The 22,816-nt window shown below is 35.9% G+C and overlaps 3 protein-coding genes across 5 annotated transcripts; 2 read left to right on the top strand and 1 right to left on the bottom strand.

The window, feature by feature from the left end:
* Positions 1–3,538: 3,538 nt before the first annotated feature.
* LOC129899653 (uncharacterized) lies at positions 3,539–15,109 on the top strand. 3 transcript variants are annotated; one of them, XM_055974667.1, is made up of 8 exons: positions 3,539–3,701; positions 4,105–4,196; positions 5,045–5,116; positions 7,352–7,385; positions 7,658–9,458; positions 13,209–13,299; positions 14,421–14,596; positions 14,700–15,109. In XM_055974667.1, exons 2-7 carry the CDS (start codon positions 4,117–4,119, stop codon positions 14,458–14,460), a joined length of 2,118 nt encoding a protein of 705 aa, XP_055830642.1. In that variant the 5' UTR covers positions 3,539–3,701; positions 4,105–4,116; the 3' UTR covers positions 14,461–14,596; positions 14,700–15,109. The 3 variants fall into 3 exon arrangements, with proteins under 3 accessions (XP_055830642.1, XP_055830641.1, XP_055830643.1); XM_055974666.1 differs by having other exon boundaries at positions 14,421–14,613; XM_055974668.1 differs by lacking the exons at positions 3,539–3,701; positions 4,105–4,196; positions 5,045–5,116 and adding an exon at positions 5,250–5,314 and having other exon boundaries at positions 14,421–14,613.
* A 204-nt stretch (positions 15,110–15,313) lies between these two features.
* Positions 15,314–16,094, bottom strand: LOC129900413 (early nodulin-like protein 3). The gene is made up of 2 exons (XM_055975386.1): positions 15,926–16,094; positions 15,314–15,528 (listed from the first exon to the last, which is right to left on the bottom strand). Exons 1-2 carry the CDS (start codon positions 16,092–16,094, stop codon positions 15,314–15,316), a joined length of 384 nt encoding a protein of 127 aa, XP_055831361.1.
* Positions 16,095–17,229: 1,135 nt separating this feature from the next.
* LOC129899673 (COP9 signalosome complex subunit 5a-like) lies at positions 17,230–22,436 on the top strand. Its single transcript, XM_055974695.1, has 6 exons — positions 17,230–17,732; positions 19,463–19,744; positions 19,854–20,001; positions 20,123–20,205; positions 21,964–22,041; positions 22,162–22,436. Exons 1-6 carry the CDS (start codon positions 17,310–17,312, stop codon positions 22,249–22,251), a joined length of 1,104 nt encoding a protein of 367 aa, XP_055830670.1. The 5' UTR covers positions 17,230–17,309; the 3' UTR covers positions 22,252–22,436.
* The last annotated feature ends 380 nt before the right edge of the window (positions 22,437–22,816 follow it).

The raw sequence follows: 22,816 nt of genomic DNA, 5'->3' as shown, positions 1-22,816 counted from the left end.
ATCTATTATTACTAGGTAATTGGGATTAGCACTAACCTATAATTTATTTGGAATAATCCTAACCATAGGATATAAAGGAAAATTTGGGATTTCACCTTTCCTTTTAAAAACATTTCTTATTGCAAAAAGGAATGTAAGTTATTGATTTTTTTTTATATGATTAAGAACATGTAACTTTCAATTTCTTGAAATGTATAGTCTACTTTTGATCCCTTATGAATATTTACAAGTCTTCAGAATTATTAATCGTTCCATTATAATTTAATTATTCATGTGATATGTTAAATTTGTATCGTTACTCCATATTTAAGAAAGTTAATATACATTTAAAAATAATCCAAATACAAATATTTCCTACGTAAATGGATAAAAAATACCAAGAATTTTATCCTCCGGCCATCAAAAGAGACTTTCTTTTCCAATAAGTAATTAAGGTTCACCATTAAAGGGTTTTGATGAGACGTATACGATCTCTTCACTCTTAATGAGATGTATCGATTTTGAATCCATATGGAAAAAAATCATGTTAGAAAGTGATTTTCTCTTAAATGAGCTTACACGAAACAAAACTAGATTAGTCGGACCCAATGTCAGTACAAAACAACATCGATCGAGGAAACCAAGGGAAAAAAAGTAATTTAGGTTCAATTTTTTTATAAAAAAATGAAAGAAGTTTTCTTTCTTTTCTTTTTCTTATTATTCACAAACTCACTCCTCTAAAAATATCTTTCCTCAAATTCCCAAAATATAGGAAAACCATCAATTTCCATTATTACAAACCCTTATATTCCCTTACCCAAAATTAACCTAAACAATTGCCATGACCAAAAAAAATGAAAAAAAAATCCATCGTCATGGCAATAAACATTACAAACTCTTGTCCTCTTTTCTTCATCATTGTTTTGATAATTTTCCTTTGTTCCCCACAATATTCAAATGCTGAACAAACAAGTTTCGTAAACAAAATGTTCCCTATAATTGAGGTAACATTAGCCAACGATAACAATTTCTCAATTTATTATATGTGCAGAGATTTCGACACAATTAACACCTTAACAAAGCTTCCTCCAGGTGATAATTACAAATTTAACATCTCACAAATTGCTTTCCCTATGAGATGGTGTTATTTGTACATTAATCCACGTACACATGGCTTCTTTTGGGCTTATAATGTCAGATCCAAATGTACAAAATGCTTTTGGAGTGTCACAAATTTTCCTTATTTGTATAAAGCAGATCGTGTGAGGTGGGAACGTGAGAAGCTTTTTGTCCCCGTTGGCTTCGATATTAACGACTATTTGATAAGGGACATTTGAGCCCAAGAGTCTATCCTAAATAACGTTTTTATCTCATGAAAATAGAGATAAGATCTATGTGCACCCCACTTGTGGGACTATACTGGACATGTTGTTGTTGATAAGGAATATTTGATATACAAACTTTTGTTATGAAGGGTTAAATTAATTCCTTTGATGTGAATTGAGATATATTATTTCATGGTTATTTTTATGTGTCTTGTACATGAAAAGCAAATATATAGAGGGGAGAGAGGGGGAGAGATTTGAAAATGTTTGGATATTAGGATTCCAAGGTTTATGAAGAATTCTTCGATGTGAATTGAGAATTTGAGACATGTAGACTATATTATGGTCATTTGTAAAAGTGTCATTAAAATGAAATGATATTCGTGAACTCCTTTAAATGTAGAAGCTTATCTTCGGGCTTATATATTTGCTGACTGAATTTATTCATAAATTTGAATCGTGGTCACGATAATATGATGACTCAATTTTTTAGAGGGGACGATCAGCGCCCAACCATGACCAACAAAATCATTCAATCGTTGGTCCTTATTAATCGGGGGCAAGTATTAAGTGTCAATTATCTCTCATTGATTAAAAAAGATATATTGATTAGTTTATAAGCATAATAGGCTCTCTTAACTAACAGACTAGTCTTTTAAGTTTTGCTTGACGTATAATAAATTTCCTATTGGATTGCAACTCCAATCTTCGCAATAATTTTACTTGGAATATACGCTCATTTAAATAGAGTGTCCTATGTGGTTTCGTATTGTGGCCCTACACACTTGATAAGTGGTGTTATATTATTGATGGTTCTTTTAGGGATCTTATGCCCAAAATTTCAATTGTTTTGCAAAATGTGATATTACGCATTGCTAATATCACGTTTTAATGGGATGACAGACACACATTTAGCAAGAATAGGGTGTAAAATGTCACCCCATAAAGTTAGAGAATAATTAAAAAAAATTGAGGACAAATTTATGTATTATCATATTTTTATTGTAACTTGTAATCCATCAAATAAAATATATCGGTATAGTGATGGGTCGAGCAGGAAAAAATTCCAAGGCAATGTGTAATATCCGTTATTTCTTGAAGCATGACCTTTTTTTTGAATTTTTATTGAGGTTCGGCTAATTTAGATTCGTATTGGAAAATTTCACTCTAAAGAATAAAAACTCCTTCCCAAAAATAACTTCATACCTAAGGATCGAATCCATGATCTCTGACTAAGAATAAAAAAGTACTATACCAATACCTTTAATGGTCATTGAAGCATGACCTTAAACTTGACTTAAAGCATCAGTAACAACAACATACTCAGTGAAATCTCAAAAGCCATAAGTGAGGTCTAGGGATGATAGAATATACGCCGTACAAAATCAAAAGTAAAATTTAGTCTTGAAATGATATTTTAAATATCAAATGTCATCATTATACGGGTGAAAATCATTTTCTCTTTCAATTATATAAAAGCTAGAAGTTCCTCTCCAACTTAGCATATCTCTCTCAGCTTACATGCATATTTAATTTTAATATATTGTATATTTGATAGGAAGAAACCTAATTTCAATTAAAAATATATTTTTCTACTAAAACATGAGTAAGATTGTTAAAAAAATATTCAGAATTTGTAAAGTATTTAAAACATAGCCACATCTCATGGTTTGAGTGGTAGATTCCTGCTTTGTTATGAGTTCAAATTTCAGAAAATCATGTCTTATAGTTTGAAATTCTAGATGTAGAGTTCAAACTCCAAACTTCGAACTTTTTTGTCTCAAGTTTGAAACTTTAAATTCAAAGCGCCTAAATATTAATTATAAATACCTCTTTACTGACAAATAAGTTTTAAATAGTAATCGTAAAAGCTGCTAGTTGATTTTAATTGATATTAAGGCCACTAATAATTTTTGTAACATCATTACTATTTAAAAGAGTAACTCTTTTTGTAATTAAAATGTGAACTTGATCCAATATTGTGTTTGAACTTTGAAGGAATCTTATTAAATACAAAATAGTAGGTTAGATTCACTCTTTAGCCGATATATATATATATATATTAATTATATATAATTATCCACATATATTTTAATTTAACTATTAGATGTACAGCTATTTAGCTTAATTCTTTAAAATACTTTGCGTCATATCACACATATTTTCACTAAAATATGTTAAATAAAGGGATTACAAGGTGCTATATTTTGGAACAAGATTTTGGCCCAAGCCCGTGTTACGTCTAGCAGGCTGGATTAACAGAAGATAAATAGACCCAAATTCGAACTCAACCCAGTCTCTAATTCTTCCCAACGTTCCCGCCGCGAGCCGCCGCCGCTCTCTTCATCTCTTTCTGCCGCGAAATCCTACCTTCTCTTTCTCCGACGGAATCAAACTGTACGTTTCTCTTGTTATCTCTCTGAATATTCCTCTTTCGGTACCTTTCTGTTCTTTTTTCAAATATTTTTGAAGGTAAAACACGAATTTTACTGAATTTTGGATTATATTGCTGTGTTTGTGAAGCTTCATATCTGATATCATAGTTCCTTATGATTCTTACAATTTTGAGTATACTTTCGTATTTTTCTCTCTCGTGGCAATTTCTCAAAGTTGTGATTGTAATCCTAATTTGGGTCATTAATCGAGTTGCGTCCAAGCTGACCCATACACCACCTAATTTGGATTTGAGTAGTTGGTATAAGTTTTCTGAGAATGTAAATGACTAAAGAAAGCATTTTTTTGAAGTCAATTCAGTTGAAGAAGTGAACTAAATCCTAAAACTATTTTTTGTGTTCTGAAGGAATAAGATAATATGGAGGCCTACATGGAGGATTGTAAAGATTTGGTGTCTCAATTGAAGAAGAAAGATAAAGAACTTAGGCTCAAGAGAAGGTAACCCTTTTCTTTTCCCTGACATCAGTTTAACTCTTCATTGGAAGCAAGCTACAGTTGAATTTCCATCATTTAGTTTTGGCACTACATTGATGATCCTTCCCAATTTGATACTTTCTTTGTGTAATACTCCATCTGTCTCCTTTTATGTGATTGTGTTTGAGTGGTTATATTTTTTTTCCGTATTGATAGTGTTTGAGAAGGTATGGAGTTTGAGTTGAAATTGACTTTTTTAATAATCGAGAAATCTTTGAGGTCAGTAGCTCGATCCCTCTGCCCTTCTTTACTCGAATACCATGTTTTTGTTTGTGGCATGGTTCGGACCACTGACGTGCTAACTCACACATTTAGGTTGCACTTTTACTACTAAACCAAAGCCCTGGCCTGGTTGAGATGAAATCGGCTTGCTTATTATATTAGTGATAGTGGAGAAAATATTAAAGTAGGAGTTGAAAAATTAGTTTGATAGACAAAACAACAACAACAACAACATACCCAGTGTACCACAAGTGGGGAGTTTGAATGATAAAACATCAAAATATAAAATATGTATAATTTCTGTAAATTCATGCACAAACCTTTGTGCACTTTTTACACTGAATAAAATTTACTAGGCAAAAAGAATTGAATAATTTGATGAATTTTATTTTTTTAAGTTTCCTTAGATTCGTGAAAATTGTGTAGAGAGAGAATGTTCTCAAACATTTTAGGATGTTCTAAAGTGGGTAGAGTGTCATATAAAATTTAATTGAGGGCACAATTTTCTTTGTATCCGTAATGCAATACAAAATGTTTGTGGGAATAATATTGAGTACTCATTATTTATGAATATGAAATTAATTTTGCAGGTGGTTAATGGACTTGCATTTGTCCGAAAGAGAGCAAAAATTGATGGAAAGACTCAAACCTCCCGGTGATACGTGAGAACTTTTTTACTCCTTTAAGTCATATATATATATATATATATATATATATATATATATATATATATTTATTTATTTATTTATAAAGACTCTTCTTTTTGGGTCTCTTATATAAGTGTTGTCCTGGTTAATGGACTTGCATTTGTCCGAAAGAGAGCAAAAATTGATGGAAAGACTCAAACCTCCCGGTGATACCTGAGAACTTTTTTACTCCTTTAAGTCATATATATATATATATATTTATTTATTTATTTATAAAGACTCTTCTTTTTGGGTCTCTTATATAAGTGTTGTCCTGGTTAGTTAAAACATTTCTCCCTAGAAATGGCATTTTAGCAGTTGCACTGCTTTTGTATTGTTGAATATTTGCAAAATTGACTGTTCCATTTGACTGCAAGGGTACGTGAATGCGTTGTCTGTCGATTCCCTTTGACATTTCCTTCTTCTGTTAGCTTTGACTAAGTTAGGGAACAAACAAACTGAAGATCACTTAGTAAAAGTTTTGTTCCACATCTATTGAATGTTGATATTCTTCCATCGATTGCTTTGCAGACCATAATGTAATGAATCATATTTCAAAATGTGAATCTTGATATTTGTAAATGAGATGAAACATGACATATGATTGTGGTCCTTATTTTCAGCTTCTACTAATGTGGATTGCATTTTTCTTAGGCTAGTAGTATATCAAAATGTGACACCTCAGCAATTCCAAGGACAAAAGGAAATTACACAAAAAAGCCAATACCAAGGATAAACTGTGCAAAAATACACAAATATCAGAAGTTTACAATCACTTGTTATTCCACATAAAAGATGTTCCCTAGGCCAGTTTTTGAAAGAAGTGAAGTGAATTGCGTTTCAGTGGACGTATTTCTCTTAAAGAGTTGATTATTCCTTTGCGGAACAAGGATGTACTGAAAGAGACTTGAGAAGATGTTTTTCCCTATTCGTCTATATGTTCCTCTGAAGTGCATTTTCCCAGCCATTAGCAACTTCTCGACTGATGAGGGCATATACCATTGGATCCCACCAGCACAAACACAAGGACAGCTTACTGAAGCTCAGGGACAATGCAATGGCAAATGGTTAACTGTCTTTAGTCTCTCCGTTAAGAGCACCACAGTTTCTAAGCATAATACTGAACAGGCTATCACCAGTAAGATGCACTTCCTTAGGAACTTCAATGCAAAAACTGCAGATCTTATAGGTGATTTGCATTGCCACATGTTTTTCAGGCAAATTGAAAAAGTAAATCGCGCTAAAAACCGTGGGGCCTTAAATGAAAAACCCACAAATGAAGCGCATGCTTCTTTGAAGTGAAGCTCACAATTAAAGACTTTAAAAAATATCAAACACTTGTATGAATTTAGGAGTAGTATAATTATAAAATTGCAATGCACCCAAGGGTGTGGCCTAGTGGTCAATAAAGTTGGTTGGGAACCATGAGATTTCTTCTCATCTGTTCAATCTTTGGTGTACAGTGTTACTCGGTTTTATGTTGGTGGGAGCTGGTAGGTACCTCGTGGAATTAGTTGAGGTGTGCGCAAGCTGGCCCTGGACACCACGATTATAAAGAAAAATGATAAAATTGCAATTAATTCTGTATCTTATATGCAATAATACCGAGAATGATCCGACTTGCCAAACATTCAAAGAACCGACCACTTATCATTTGGATCACTTTGCACGTAATTGTTTGATGCGTGCACTTCTATGAAGCGTGTGGTCTCACCATTTAATCGAGATGACAAGATAAAATTTATGAACCCCTTTATTTGCCAGCTAGGAGAGTATTTGAAGGGGAAGAAAATGAAAGACACGAAAAGTATTGGACTTGATGCACACATCTATTCAGGCTCATACAATGTTAAATATTGTTGAGATAGTGCAGTTGACACTTCTTTTTAAGTTGGATATGCATAATTATGAGCAGCACTGACTACAGCAGTGCTCTCTATTATAATTGAAGATGAAGCAGCAAATTTATCTCCTTGACTTGGCTCTTTTAAAGCATTGTGCTTTCTTGGCGAAAGTTGTTTTCCTATACTCTTTCTACATACTTATTAGAAGTGTACAGTACATTAGTACATGGGTTGATCTTATAAATGATAACTTGTTTATTAATATTGTTATCTGGATTCATAATGAATTAGCATAGAGCGCATGTTGTTTTTCAAGTAATGTGTTGCACTTCAAACTTAACCTCGACTCTTTTGTCTGTATCTGCAGGAGTTTACCTGAATCATTGCTTAGAGAAGATGATGTAAGTGGTCCTTTTAATGCTTGCTGATGTAATGACTTGCTGCCACTCAAAATTGATAAAACATTCCCGACTGTATCTCTTTTTTCTTTTCTTTTCTTAAATCCAAATGAGACTGCTCACGTGTAATTTTTGAAGCAAAGGATATCATGCACTCCCTATTTCAGAAAAACTTGTTCTTTGTTTGTATAGAACATTATCTGTAGTTGTTAAACTAAATTCCGAAGTGTTTTTCCCCACTAAGCTGATATATTTTCTTTGTGCCTTAATTCCAGTTACATTATGAGAACATTCGAACTTCTGTTGCAAAGGCATTTGGAGTGCATAAGGGTGAAAGGACATGTCATGGTGCGCCAGCCACATTGCTCTCCAATTCAGCTGAGAATTTGAGAGGCATATATTCCATGCTTGATAAGATGAACAACACGGGGTTATCCTGTATTGCAGAGACTGTAACTGGCGGCTCAATTACTTTTGAGAAAACCAATTGGCAAATGAGAAGGATAATCAAGCAATTTCTTCCCAAAATTCTCCATAAGCATGATGATTCCAGTCAAAGTCGAATTAAACAAATTTCTCAACTCCTCAAAGATCCTCAAAACTTTCGTGTTAATCATGGGGCTTCTTGTTCTACTTCAGAATCCTTTCGCAGTTCTGCTATTTATGTTCTGGGTAGACTTGAGGAGTTGTCTCTTCTAACTTTGAGTAAAATGCATAGGAATCTGAGGGATGTCACAGGTTACATCCCTATTCTGCAGCCTCCTAGAATATGTTGGAATATTGGAAGTTTAGTTGAACAAATTAGGAGAACTTCATTAAAAATGTTATCAGACTATGAAGAAGGGGATGAACCACCAGAACCCCTGGCTAAGGCTTTGTCTGTAGCAGCTTTAATGCTAAAACCAGAACTTAATTATTGTCCCTCTCAGAGTTTTTTCCGAAAACTTTCACCAGATGTAGAAGCATTGCAGAATGATATAGCAAAAGCAATCAGGATTCTAGATGATAAAACAAAAGTAAGTTTTGCAGAGCTGGGAAATTTGCCTCTTGTGCTGGATTCTAATGGTAAAGCTGCCAGAAGAAGTGTTCGTTTGCGTGTAAGCGTGAAGAAACTGTTGACTGAATATCTTCTCGAATGCAGCGACTTGCAGTCTACCCCTGAAAGTTTGCTAGAAAGTCTAGCAATTATTAACAAAACATATAGGCATGCATATAGCAAAACTTACTCAAACAAGGAGGTAGAGGAAGAAGTAGAATGTGTGCTGACTATTAGTGCTCAGATAAAACAAATTGTTTGGGATTTACTCATTGAATGTGATGTCAGTGAACATTTTGCAAATGCTTACATGGAGAATGCAGAGGAAAGTTATTATGAAGGTGGTGATGAAGATGAACATCTTTCTGATCTTCCTCAAAATTGCAAGTCTGATCCTAATGTCTCATACAGCCAAGCAGAAAGTGTTGGCGAGATAAACCAAAGTGATTTCAAGTCACCAATCACCTCTAGCCGAGATGACGGTTTATCCTCTCTGCTTTCACCCGAACACAAGTTGAGCGTCAAGGTAGAGTCAATGTATACCGATGGAGTAGATTCAATTCATTCCAATTGGTTTGAAAATTCCTCGTCATTTTTAGAATCAAAAGCTTCTGAAGTCGCAAATAGTATGAATGGTAAAGACAACCATTTAGGAAGCACAGGCCAACAGGAAAGAAGGGATTCATGCTCATCTATGTCAACCAGAGATCAAAATAGTTTTGCTATACATTTCTCTCCTAATAGAGGATCAGGCAGGAATGATATGGAGGAAAAAGGAACTGCCAGAGACTTGGGATGCACACCACCAAAATTTACATCGACAGAGTGTTCAGAAGAAAAAAACGTATCACTTCACAGGCAAAACATGAGTAGAAATCAGTATCTTCTTATCCAGGAAGGTTCTGATGAGACAAGTATGGTTGCTTATAGTCTTGTTGGCTGTATTTTGAATAAGTTTGCTCAGCTGGATGGGTTACAGTTATTTGAGGATGATGTATCATATCTCCAAGGCAATACTTCAGATCCCAAATTTTTCGAAGGTACTTGAACAGTAAACTCTCCTTGTGCTGCTTCTAGCGTCTTTGTGGTATAAGAAAGGAAATGAGATGTTAGGTTTAGCGCTCTAGATTTTATCTTATTCTTTTTTCTTCTCTTTTTTCTTTTTTGCATACTCACAACTAGCTTAGAATTGAGGCCTAGTTGTTGTTACTTCTTTTCAATCTTCTTTCTTGGGGGTGAGGAAGAAAGATATAAGAAAGGAGGAGGGTATTGATGGGATCTGAACTTGTACCTGAATGAGTATGATTGAGCAACAATCCTCTTGTGGAAGAGAAATGGAAGAGAAAATGACACAATTGTGTTTGTGAGTTCATTCTGGTATTTTTTACGAAGGTAGATATTCTTTGACGTCAAATGTCAATGGTTTTCTAATGCAAACATTATCAGTTATTTGCAGCTTATAAATTCTGTTGAATGGATGAACAAGTTAGTGATTTCTGTTGGAAAATTTTCTCCAATATGGTCGTCTAAAAGGTGAGGCGTAGTTGTAGTATGGTCGTCTAAAAGGTGAGAGAGGATAGTCTGATTTTGGAGAGGAGGGGTGAAGACCCACATAGATTAAAAAATTTATGAATGTTAGATTAGCAATAAGAAGGATGCAAATGATAGTTTTAGTGAACAAGGAAGGCTTTTTATTGAATCTATAAATGTTATTTCAGAAGAAAGCCAACTTGGAGAGGAATAAAGTTTCCTAAATAGATATTGTACATTCGTACTCTTACCTTAAGGTTAGGTCTAGCATATAGCTTGGTTAGTACTCCCTTCACTCCCTTTTACTTGTCCACTTTTGACTTGACACTCTCTTTAAGCAATCATTTACTATTAGGTAATTGTTGTACTAACTAAATTTCCCATATTAACTATGCTCTTGAAATCTAAATTGACTATTAGTACTCTATGTAATTACTTAATGATAAGGGCAATATTGGAAGAAATAATAAAATCTCTCTTGATTTTCTAAAATGGACAAGTAAAAGGGGAAATTTGTTTTAGTATAGTTGTCAAGTAAAAGGGACTGGAGGGAGTATATGTTTTCATGTTGTAATTGATACTTACCATATAGTATTAACTGGTTAGGGGAATTGTTTGGTATGCCTTACCTTAATAGCCCTTTAGTCATTTTGAAGAAAGTCCACAGAAACCAAGCTGCTGCTACTTCTCCAATTTCGGGTATTAGCAAAAGGTCATCAGTGCCATGTGATAATATGTGGTACACCAGACAAGCCTGGATTTGCTTAAAGTCCCAAAATATAAAAGGACTATGGCTGCAAAGAGATGGAAAAATAATAATCTTATACACCTTCCTGGCGATACTGTGATTTGTTCTGATTACTGCTGTATCTTCTGGGATTCTGTTTTTTCAGATCTATTTGTCTTCCTATTTTGCCTCTTAAATGTTGTCAAGTATGTCTGGGATGTAACAGACTCAAAGAGCCTGTTGAAAACGTGAAATGTGCATTTCATTAGACTTTTTATATTCCACCTGAATTAAATTAAAAAAAGGGAACTTGAACACAGACTCAGAGAGAGAGAGGCTCTTTAAAAAAAGAAAACGAATCAGCACACACAGTAACCTGAGATTTATAACAAAACAAAGCAGAAATGGAAACCAAGCAACTTAGGCCCATGATCCATGTATGATGGGTGGTTGGGTTGTGAACATGCAGGGTGTAGAATGGTTGTTTGTTATCTGAAGATAATCTGCTTAAGTGAGTGACTGATACAGTGATATGGTACATTGATGCCGCTGGATCCTAACATTTGCAATCTCTAAAAGGAAAGTGCTTGTAAATTTCTCCAAGTTACTTTGTTATTGCTGAGTCCCTAGAAAGGTCGAAGTTATGAATGATTCGAGATAGCTTGAGTGCTTGTCAGGGAAGTGTCAGATTTAATGTGATTTTGCCATCACTTTGACAACAACAACAACAACAACAACAACCCAGTGAAATCCCACAACGTGGGGTCTGGGGAGGGTAAAGTGTACACAGACCTTACTCCTACCAAGGTAGGACGGCTGTTTTCGAGAGACCCTCGGCTCAATAGAAGCATAAAAAGAGGTTAGATACTGCTAAGAAGTACAAGAAGTTCAAAGCGTTATGTGAAAGCAAATAACGAAAGCGACACAGATAAAATAGAGTAATCAAAGTACAGAGAGTAGTATATAATAACAGAAATCAGAGTACAAGAAATTATAGTGCGCTAATGCGCCTACTAATAAGGAAGAATAACGAGACTTTGTACTAGCCTTCTACCCTAATATGGGTCCTCCACACCCTCCTATCTAAGGTCATGTCCTCAGTAAGTTGTAACTGCGCCATGTCCTTTCTAATCACCTCTCCCCAATATTTCTTTGGCCTACCCCTACCTCTTCTGAAACCATCCATGGCTAACCTCTCACACCTCCGCACTGGGGCATCTGTGTCTCTCCTCTTCACATGCCCAAACCATCTCAGTCGCACTTCCCCCATTTTGTCTTCCACCGAGGCCACTCCTACCTTGTCCGGATGCCTCATTTCTAATCCCGTCGCTCCTGGTATGCCCACACATCCATTTCAACATTCTCATCTCGGCAACTTTCATCTTTTGAACGTGAGAGACCTTAACTAGCTAACACTCTGCCCCATATAACATAATCGGTCTAACCACCACTTTGTAGAACTTGCCCTTAAGTTGTGGTGGCACCTTCTTGTCACATAGCACACCGGAAGTGAGCCTCCATTTCATCCACCCTGCCCCAATACGATGTGTGACATCATCGTCAATCTCCCCGCTGCCTTGCATAGTAGACCCAAGGTACTTGATACTACTTTTCTTTTGGATGGCCTGGTCACCAAGCCTAACTTCTGCGCCAACTTCCTGAGGTATCTCACTGAACTTGCACTCTAAGTATTCTGTCTTGGTCCTACTCAACTTAAACCCTTTAGACTCCAAGGTATGTCTCCGATCCTCTAGCTTAGTGTTAGCTCCGCTACGAGTCTCATCGATCAGGACTATGTCGTCCGCGAAAAGCATACACCATGGCATATCACCTTGAATTTGTCGCGTCAATCCATCCATAACCAAGGCAAATAAAAACGGACTAAGAGCTGATCCTTAATGCAACCCCATCACAATTGAAAAGTGCTCTGAGTTCCCTCCTACTGTCCTTACCCTGGTTCTGGCACCCTCATACATGTCCTTAATCACCCTAATGTACGCCACAGGTACACCTTTAGCCTCAAAACATCTCCATAGTATCTCTCGTGGGACTTTATCGTAAGCCTTTTCTAGGTCAATGAATACCATATACAAGTCCCTCTTCCTCTTCTTATACTGCTCCACCAGTCTCCTCATAAGATGGATGGCTTCTGTAGTTGAGCGTCCTGGCATATATCCGAATTGGTTCTCTGAAATAGACACGCCTCTCCTCACCCTCATCTCCACCACTCTTTCCCACACTTTCATAGTATGGTTTAGAAGCTTGATACCTCTATAGTTGTTGCAGCTCTGGATATCCCCCTTGTTTTTGTATAGAGGGATCATTACGCTCGACCTCCATTCTTCGGGCATCGTTGCCGTCTTAAAGATGACCTCCAAACCTACCGAGCTCGCGCTCTTTTAGTCTTTGAAATATGAACCTTTACAAATATATGTACCCCTACACCAGTTCTATTGTTTTCCAATCCTTTGGAAGTTTTGAAATTTTGTATTTTAAGGGTGGTGATTGACTGTCTATTTTTATTCATTTACAGTTCTCAAGAACAGGCGAAGCTCCTGTGGTGAGACCACTAACTTCATTATGCTCCATGCTCTTGAAGAGATAATTCCTTCTTTTGCAAACAGGTACTTCTGAGTCTGCTGCAGGTCTCTTTATAAATAAATATTACCTCTACACATTATCTAGTGTTATTTATTTTGACATGGAAGGTAAAAATCATGAGCAGGGAAGCTGCTTGACTCAGAGAAGCTTTTTTCTAAACTAATCTTCAACTTATGATTCAAAAAAATATAGATCATCTACTTTGCAGGTCCAATGACCAGAGAGTTATTGTAGTCTAATCCCGTGGAGGAACCTCAAATTGCTTTGTTCTAATTGTTTTTTTTGTTTTATATATATCCATCAGTTATGTTGCTCGGACTCTTTAAAAAAGCCAACGCGTGTTGGATTCTCCAAAAGTAGTGTATTTTTGGAGAATTTGACACGGGTGTGGCATCGAAAGTGAAGAATCCGCGCAACTTAGTCCGTCAGTAATGGATTATAGAATATTCGAGAACTGTAAAATTGCCTCTCTCGCCCTAAAAGAAATAAAGTTTTCCAAATGTGGAACTATGACCAATTAGCAAAATATGACCTGTTCAGCTTGGTTCATAAAATTGATGTTATGGTAGGATAAGTTCAAGTTATTGATAAATGGACTTGAGCGGTAGGCGAACGTCAGTGTTAATTGGTGGAGGACAGAGGATAGATGGTATTAGAATAAGTGTACAATAGAGGTTTATCCATATTAACCTTTTGAATTGATCTTAAGTGAACATAATTAAGAATCATCTTTAGTTTCGGCACAAGGAGAAAGAACTTTGCCTCTATGCTTGCTGTACCTAGTTCTTTCAGTCTCCATTAGCAGCTTTGAATAGAGACACAGCTTTATATTTGAGTCTTAGCAAGTTATAACATATTATGCGCACTCCCTGTCTTGTGAAAGTAATAGCCAATGTGACATATTATAGTGCAGACCAAGTATTTCTGTTTAAGAAGGTGATCTCACTCAATTTGTCCGAGTTAACTAATCCCGTCTGCCTGTGGTTTAGTAAAGGTAGGAATGTTCTGTGTTCTGTTTTGCATTTTGTAATTCTTGCATTATGAACGAAAAAGAGTAACTCAAATCACCTTATAGATTTTTTTGTTATGGCATGTACTTCTTGTTGTTACTAATGCATATTTGTCTGCTGGGTTCTACATGCAGTAGTAAAGAACAACTGAAGGAGTTGTTAGGTGTGAAGTAGCGTCTGAAGCTTCAAGGCATTGATTGGAGCATAGCTCAAGGTCTCAATTACATAGAGGCTTTGCCAGATTTAGTCGGGGACGATATTTATCAAGGACCATGATTTCTTATTCATTTGAAAGAGATTCATTTCATGTGTATGATATGCTTACATGTAAGTGTACTTTGAAACTTTTGAATCCAGTGAGGTCATGTTTATGTTGTTATTTTACATCCATTTTTTCTATTTTGGTATTGCAGATAATTGTCAGGTCTTCACCCATGCCGCAATTGAAAAGACGTACTATGATTTGTGCTGGAGAGGGTGGGTGTATGAAGACCTTAACCCTACCTTTGCGGGGTAGAGGAGGCTGTTTCCGATAGACCTTACCCCTACATTCTGATGAACATCTCGTTAATATTGGGTTATGGAAGAATGTGAAATTTGGGCCAGAAGAGTGGAGAGCCTAGTTTTCTTTTTAAGCCCAGATGTGTATATGTTTTTGTTTTATAGCTGTTGCTTCTTCATTTATTTTATTTTATTTTATTTGTTTAACAGATTTCTGGTAATACACATCAAAGTTCACATAGAAAATAGATTTCCTGTAATACACATCTGAGCATTCTTTCGCCATCTAAAACAAGTAAAAGCACCTCAAAATATAGCTCGACGTTGGTTATTGTCCTAGAGGATCTACGACAGGTTTTGTGAGTTCAACTAAACTGATTGCTTCCGAGTCGATCTATGCAAAAACATAAGAAAGAATTATGATTAAAATGTATGCATATGATAAGATCATTTTCATTCTGAACTCATTTACTCTAGATATCTTAAATTTGTCTTTGATTATCATCTAATTCTTAAATACACTAAGCTAGTCTTCATTTGGAGCTGCTACATTTACATAAAGCCTCTGGCCATTAATGCAATTTGTATTGTTGCTGGATTTGAAGAAATAATCTCCAGGTACCAACAAAAATACTGTTGCTGGACTATCTTTATACTGCCTGGAAAGAATGTTGGGACTGCATGCATAATAGTCGTATTTTGCAATCTGCAGCAAATCGTCTGGTTTTTGGAATCTAAACTTTACAAATAAAATGATCTATAAATAGTCATGAATAAAGGTCTGAAAAATAACATTTTAAACAGATAAATAAAGTCACGAGTCATATTCAAAGTACATAGTTTAGATGTTAGTGTTACTAGGACGGAGCTATCCTTGTCCAAAGAAAGTCAATTGACGCCCCCTTCACCAAAAAAATCGACAATGAAAAAACTGATTTTTGTTAGTTTGATTTGATTTTTGGAGTTACTAAACCGATTTGGTTTGGTAAATGAAAAAAACTGAACTAAATCATCTATGTACATCCCTAATAGTCAGTACCTTTATATCATTCCAAACACAGAAATTGGTAACCAAATAATTTTATGAGATAAAATACTTCCTTTAGAAGAAAAAAAAGTACGAGTAATTAAAGTTTACCTAATTCATCTCCAGGTTTTAACTTGATAGTTTTACCCCAATCTTCATAGTAAATAGGGTACGGAGCAGAACGCGAATCATATCCTTCTCCAACAATGTATCTCTCAGAATTTACTGATTTCACTAAAATCCCAATAACAAAAAGTAGCAAAATTAGAATAATCTGCATATTGTGTAATCTTATAAATAAATATCTCTTATTTTTCTTAATCCTATAGCTATATAGCAAGTTTATTACAATAGTGAGTGCAACTGAACTAAAACCTTTTATAAATGATGGATATAACAATAAAAAAAATTGCAATAATCAAATACACTAAAATAACATACTAGAATAGAGTATTGAAAAATAATACTAATGATGGATATAAAAACAAAAACTACATTAATAAAATAGTACACTGGCAAATACCAACCACCCTAAGCAAGATAACACTACACTACCTACTAACCTTCTGCTCTTATACGTGTCTTCCACATTCTCTTATCTAAGGTCATATCCTTGTTAATCTGAAGCTGCGTCATATCACCTCTTCCCAATATTTTTTCGATACCTCTGCCTCTCCTCGTACCCTCTATAACCAACCTCTCATACCTCTTCACTGGTGCATCCACGCATTTCCTCTTCACATTCCAAATCATCTCAGTCGCACTTTTCTCTTCTTGTCCACCACGAAGGTTACTCCCACCTTATTCCGAATATCCTTATTTCTAATCTTATCGCACCTAGTATGATCCACATCCACCTTAGTATCTTCATCTCCGCAATATGCATTTGCTGAACATGAGAGTTTTTGACTGGCATCATTCCGCCCCATATAATAATATCGATCTAACAACCACTCTATAGAATTTACCTTTGAGTTTTGGTGGTACCTTTTTATAACATAGACTCCACAGGCAAACCTACACTTCATCCACGCCACACCAATACGATGTGTGATACTCTCGTCGATGTTTCCATTCCCCCCTAGATTACAGACTCAATGTACTTAAATCAGTCTCTTCTATAAATTTTTTGTGTGTCAAGCCTCACTTTTATGCCTTTTTCATACGTCATTTCACTAAATTTACACTCCATATCGACATCTAACTTTACATCACTCACTAAATTTACACGCCATATCGACATCTTGCTTATTTGTCAATATTTTTTTTAATACAGTATTAAGTAGTAAGCTGAACTATATATCGTGAAATATAAATATTACTATCATATTAACAGGTTTAAAATATAAGGAGAATAGTATACAATTAAATCATATTATAGGGTCTTCTAATTTTTTCTTTTTAAAGCTTACTTTTAAGTAACCCTCGTCGACTTTTCACTTATAAAATCAGATTGTAGTAAAGAGCTCTGCAATTGGCCTTCTCCGAAATTCCAATGGACGCTCTAAATTCTTACGCATCATCGGCGGCGATGGCGCAACAAACCTGGGAGTTGGAGAACAGCATCGTGACAGTAGACGCGCCGTCGGGGTCGACTCCGGAAAACTCCTCGTCGGACGCCATATTCCACTACGACGATGCGGCACAGACCAAGTTCCAGCGGGATAAGCCGTGGGCGAGTGACCCTCACTACTTCAAGCGCGTGAAGATCTGTGCTCTCGCTCTTCTCAAGATGGTTGTTCACGCGCGTTCCGGAGGTACAATTGAGGTCATGGGACTCATGCAGGGTAAGACTGACGGTGATGCAATTATTGTTATGGACGCTTTTGCCCTCCCCGTTGAAGGCACTGAAACTAGGGTTAATGCTCAAGCTGATGCGTATGAATATATGGTCGAATATTCGCAGACCAACAAGCAGGTTAGTGCGTTTATAGTTTTTTTCTTCTTTTTGATGAGTATCTAGTATATTGTGAGCTTTAGAATAAACCTAGTCAATTTACTATGAATTTTTCAGATTTACTGAATATTGGAATCAAACTGGTTCAAATGGAGCAGAACTGTAGGTTGATTGAGTAAATGCCTTCAGTTTCAGAATTACTCCCTAAATATTGGAATGTAACCGGTTCAAATGGAAGCTAAATGAACAGTGAAGGTTCGTGTAGCTGATTCCAACTAGCATGAAATTGAGGCTTTGTTCTAGTTGGTGTCCGGGCCAGTTTGGCTTGACTGGTTTACCTAGCAGTCTGCTATAGCCTACAAGCACAAGTGTAGTAAACTTGACCACAGGGGCTCGCGATGAGTGTTGTAACTTTTGTGATTGACATTCCTAATTCTGTTTCGTCTACATTTGGCTTTTCTTTACCAATGAAGAGGACAATAATATAAAACTTATTATCCCTGATTCTACACCAACCACATTAAGATTTTTCAATCTGCTGGATTGAATTTGTGATATCTTCTCAGTGGAGAAGAGAATAACCTAGTTTGATTCCGGAAGCCTAATGGCCATGTCATATTTTTGTGTTTGGTTCCTATATAGCATATATGCACAATTATCTTTGGGGCTTTCTGTGGACTTATGTGTGAATTTCTCACTCTTTTTATTTATTTATTTATTGATGCTTTATCAATGTTTTGGAAACTCTTCATGAAGTGGTATAAGTAGAGAACCTACAGCAAAGTATGATTCTAACAATAATACCAGTGCACCAAAGATTAACTAAAATGAAATTTCCTATTTTCATGAGTATCTAGTTTCTAGTATGAAATTTCCTCTTTTCAGGAGTATCTAGTAACAATTCCTTTGTGTGCTAGTATTTGTAATTTTCTTTTTATTATAACCTACGTAATGTTTGCAATTTTCTTTTAAGAAATAACAACTTAAGAAGGGATATGATCATCGTGATCTGTGTTTTTAATCCTATTAAATAAGAGTGGGCTCCATTACTTGATTCAAGGTCAGGATGCTGCTACAAATAGATTGGTGTTTGCTCTCTGAAGTTAATAGAGTTTAATCTCTCCAGTTACATGTTAGCATGCTCATGCCGTTGCTTCAAATGACCTCATTCCTAATTCTTTGGTCATAAACCTTTGATGCTCGAGTCCTCCGAAAATGCCATCCACCCGTGTCGGATTCTCCAAAAATGTATTAACTTTTGGAGATCCGACACGTGCATGGCAACATTTTTGAAGGATCCGAGCAGCAGCATAGTCAGTACTTTCTAGTTGTCTGTAATGCATTGCACAGGTTACTTCCATCATTATGCACATACACATGAGACTCTTGCGCACGTGCCATGGCTTGTCTTCGCATACATTTTTTAGAGAATCGTCTGCAAAAAGCCAATTTTTTCCGATGATCTATTGCTTCTTATGTGTTTCTATAAGCATTTTCTTGAAGTCTTTATATATATCTATAATTTCAGAAGTTAGTAACCTTAGCAGTTTATTTGAGCTTCAGGTCAAAAATCTTCCATAAGTCCTCAAGTTTACTCTTGCTGCACCTAGAAATTCTTTTGAGCTGATTATATTTTAGCTGTATACATTGTTATATAGGATTTATACATTGTGTGTCAATTGGTTTTCTGAATTGGAGTGTGCTTGTTACTGCAGTTTGTTCTGACCATTCTCTTAGACTTTTTGGTATAGGCTGGTCGTTTGGAAAATGTGGTTGGGTGGTACCATTCCCATCCTGGTTATGGATGTTGGCTCTCTGGCATTGATGTAACTACACAAATGCTTAACCAGCAATATCAGGAGCCCTTTCTTGCAGTTGTTATTGATCCAACAAGAACTGTTTCTGCTGGAAAAGTTGAGATTGGTGCCTTTCGAACATATCCTGAAGGATATAAGCCTCCAGATGACCCCATCTCAGAGTACCAGACCATTCCTTTGAACAAAATTGAAGACTTTGGAGTACATTGCAAGCAGGTCACCTTTTGCATGAGCGCATGCACTCACACATTTATGTTAAAATCAAGGTTTTCAACTTCTGCTTTTCTCTGACTGATAGCTCACCAACTTTTCTCTTGATTTGCAGTATTATTCATTGGATATTACATATTTTAAGTCTTCTCTCGATTGCCATCTCTTGGACCTACTATGGAACAAGTATTGGGTGAACACACTTTCTTCTTCTCCTTTGCTTGGAAATGGAGACTATGTTGCTGGACAGATATCTGATCTAGGTAATATCATTGTTGCTTAAATTTTCCACTTTCTTTTGTCATCATAATGATTTGATGCCTGGATATGAGTCTACATAATATTGAAACACCTAAAATTAGTTGATCCTATTAAATCATGCAGCTGAAAAGTTGGAGCAAGCTGAAAATCAGCTGTCTAATTCACGTTTTGGGTCCTTAATGGCACCCCCTCAAAGGAAGAAGGAGGTATTTTTTTTTTCTCTTTATTCTTGATAATGCATACTCGAACTTACAAGTCTATCTCCGACTTTGTTCGAAAATATTAGTTTGACAGTTCTTTAGTCTTTTGGATTTGTTGAAGCCATTTATCTTTGAATCTTTTTTGGCATGTGGTTCCTATTTTGACGTTATCAAACCCAGGTAATATTTTGTGCTTACAGAATACAGACTATTGTTGGAACTTTGTAGCTTATAGCATACTCGGCCTTTGATCATATTTTGGTGGGCTATGAAACTGCTTAGAATAAAAATGTGCATGGATGTGCAAAGGGTACTAAATATAAATTTGGCTCTAGTTGTACATTTTCATTTTTCTCTTTTTTTTTTTAATGATGAGTGTTTGCTAAAATTTATAGACTGGAGCACCTAATGCGTGCTTATAAGATCAACTAGGAGAAAGTAATGCAATACAAGAAGAAAAAGGATACATTCTGTATTCAAATGTGGAAATATGGTTAGCTGTCGATTTGTTAAGGATTAGGTTCAGGAAACTCTTAGCAACAGCTTGTACGTGAAACTCTTAAGAAAGGGAGAAATGGCCAAGACTGTATGAGTAAAGAGTTCTCTTACTACTTTAACAGAAGATGTCAAAATAAGGTATAGTGGACATCGGAAAAGTTATTGGGGATGGGGGTGGGGAAGCACTGAAGCCTATGAAGTTTTGGTCCTCTATTATAGTAGACCTGCGGAATAAAGACATTTGTTACTGCTGTGGTTAAGAGTGGTGGAAAATAATCACTTGCCAAATATCAGATCTGTGGAGCAGAACTTGGTGTAAAAGGGGACTTACTATCATTATTGACTTTCTTTGTTTAATACCAACAGGTGTCTGTATTTTCATCCTCACATTAGGGGTTTGAGGTTTGTTTTGGGGATGGGGGTGGGGAAGCACTGAAGCAGACGCATAGAAGTGATGAGAAAGCAGTCAAAGGCAAATGAGTGGAAAACAAAAGCTATAGCATTATATTAGCAAGCAATTTAGCTAGCGAAATTTGAGGATAAGCTTTGTGATTACTATTTGGTATATCAGGCATAATACTAACCTAGCGAAATTTGAGGATGAGCTTTGTGAATTCAATTTGGTATATCAGTCTTTTGCCTTGGGCAGTGATTTTCAATCTGTCTTTATGTGTTCTCTCTACTTCCTTTGCACATGCAATATTTGTACCGAGGAAAGTAGATCCGGAAAGCATTGAACCAACCATTTCCCCCCACTTCCAAAGTCTAATTTAGTGGGTATGTAAACATTTTGTCCAAAATTAGTAGGGAAGTTAGGCAACAAGGTATTGTCTGGCAGTTTATCATCAGTATTACTGTTATCTCTATGTCTGTGTTAAGTGCACTTGTAGAAAGGGCTGAGCTTGATAGAGGTACCGAGGTGGAGCCTTTCACTTTCTTGTACTGCAATACCCTTTTCATGTATGTTTTGTGAAGCAATAAGCAATTTGCTGCAGTAGGTGGTGATGTTCCATATTGTTTCACTTCATGTATCTTACTATTTGTTTTCGCGCTATTGAGCTTGGTTATGCTGTAGTTAGCCACTTGATCAACAACTTCAGGCTATGCATTAAATGCTATCATATTCTTACTTCATTTTTCAGTAGTCTTTTGCCTTCCTTTTTACCTAGCTACTTATGCATGCTTCACTAATTTGCAAAATACAACATGCATCATGCAACTTTGGTTGCATAGTGGAACTTAATGTGTTGGTCCTCTGAGTTGCAGGAAGAATCTCAGCTTGCGAAGATTACACGTGATAGTGCTAAGATTACTGTGGAGCAAGTTCATGGCTTAATGTCACAGGTATTCGCTGTTCTATTCTTACTTTAGTCACATATCATTCGTCTAGCTTGAATTCTGTGAACATTTCCATTGCTGGATAGAAATGTCTTGACACTCCATGTATTTATCCTTGGTTTTCAGGTTATTAAAGACATTCTTTTCAATAGTGTTGGTCAGTCAGGCAAGTCACAGACAGAACCCTCTGGTCCCTTGCCCATGATCGAAAGCTGAGAAGTTCATATTCTATCAATCCGGATGTAGACCAATTTGGTGCAATTTCTAGGTTTCTTTTTGCAGTTGACTATATAAAACTTTGACTCTATTATGTAGCTACAAAGAGGTGAAAGCTTTTACGGTAATTGGCTCTCTTAGATATCGTGACCATTGCTTTTCAATGTTATGGAAGATTTTGCCAAGTCTTTCACAAATTCTTTCCTTTTTTAAATTAAAAGTTAGAGTAAATCGACATGTTTGGTTTGGTGCTTCCAAGGAAAACCCGGCTCTAGCGGAAATTTGGTCCAAGTTTGTAAACTGTATTGTTATTCTATTCATCACTCTGTTGTTTGGATAACTTTTTAGAAAATTATGTTATCAAATACAGCAATGGCCCCTAAAACTTTGCACAATATTTCATTTTGACACCTCGTTTTTGTGACACTTGAAATTATCTCTATTCTTAATCCCGGATTATTATTTTTTACCTATTCTTTGGGGTAATGATCACCAAAAAGGGATATTATTATGTCCCCATTTCTTGGAAAACAATCCACAGTTGTTTAAGAAAGGAGAAGTTGTA

Source organism: Solanum dulcamara, chromosome 8 (assembly GCF_947179165.1).
Source record: "Solanum dulcamara chromosome 8, daSolDulc1.2, whole genome shotgun sequence".
NCBI lineage: Eukaryota > Viridiplantae > Streptophyta > Magnoliopsida > Solanales > Solanaceae > Solanum > Solanum dulcamara.
The sequence above is the reverse complement of the archived record's forward strand: the minus strand, read 5'-3'. Positions and strand labels throughout refer to the sequence as shown.

Coding starts and splice junctions, on each gene's coding strand:
- LOC129899673 (XM_055974695.1), top strand. CDS start 17,310: ATGGACGCTCTAAATTCTTACGCATCATCGGCGGCGATGGCGCAACAA. Junction 17,733..19,462: donor ATTCGCAGACCAACAAGCAG/GTTAGTGCGTTT, acceptor TTTTTGGTATAG/GCTGGTCGTTTGGAAAATGT. Junction 20,206..21,963: donor CCCCTCAAAGGAAGAAGGAG/GTATTTTTTTTT, acceptor TCTGAGTTGCAG/GAAGAATCTCAGCTTGCGAA.
- LOC129899653 (XM_055974667.1), top strand. CDS start 4,117: ATGGAGGCCTACATGGAGGATTGTAAAGATTTGGTGTCTCAATTGAAG. Junction 5,117..7,351: donor CTCAAACCTCCCGGTGATAC/GTGAGAACTTTT, acceptor CTGTATCTGCAG/GAGTTTACCTGAATCATTGC. Junction 13,300..14,420: donor ATTCCTTCTTTTGCAAACAG/GTACTTCTGAGT, acceptor TTCTACATGCAG/TAGTAAAGAACAACTGAAGG.
- LOC129900413 (XM_055975386.1), bottom strand. CDS start 16,094: ATGCAGATTATTCTAATTTTGCTACTTTTTGTTATTGGGATTTTAGTG. Junction 15,529..15,925: donor AAAACCTGGAGATGAATTAG/GTAAACTTTAAT, acceptor TTTTATTTGTAA/AGTTTAGATTCCAAAAACCA.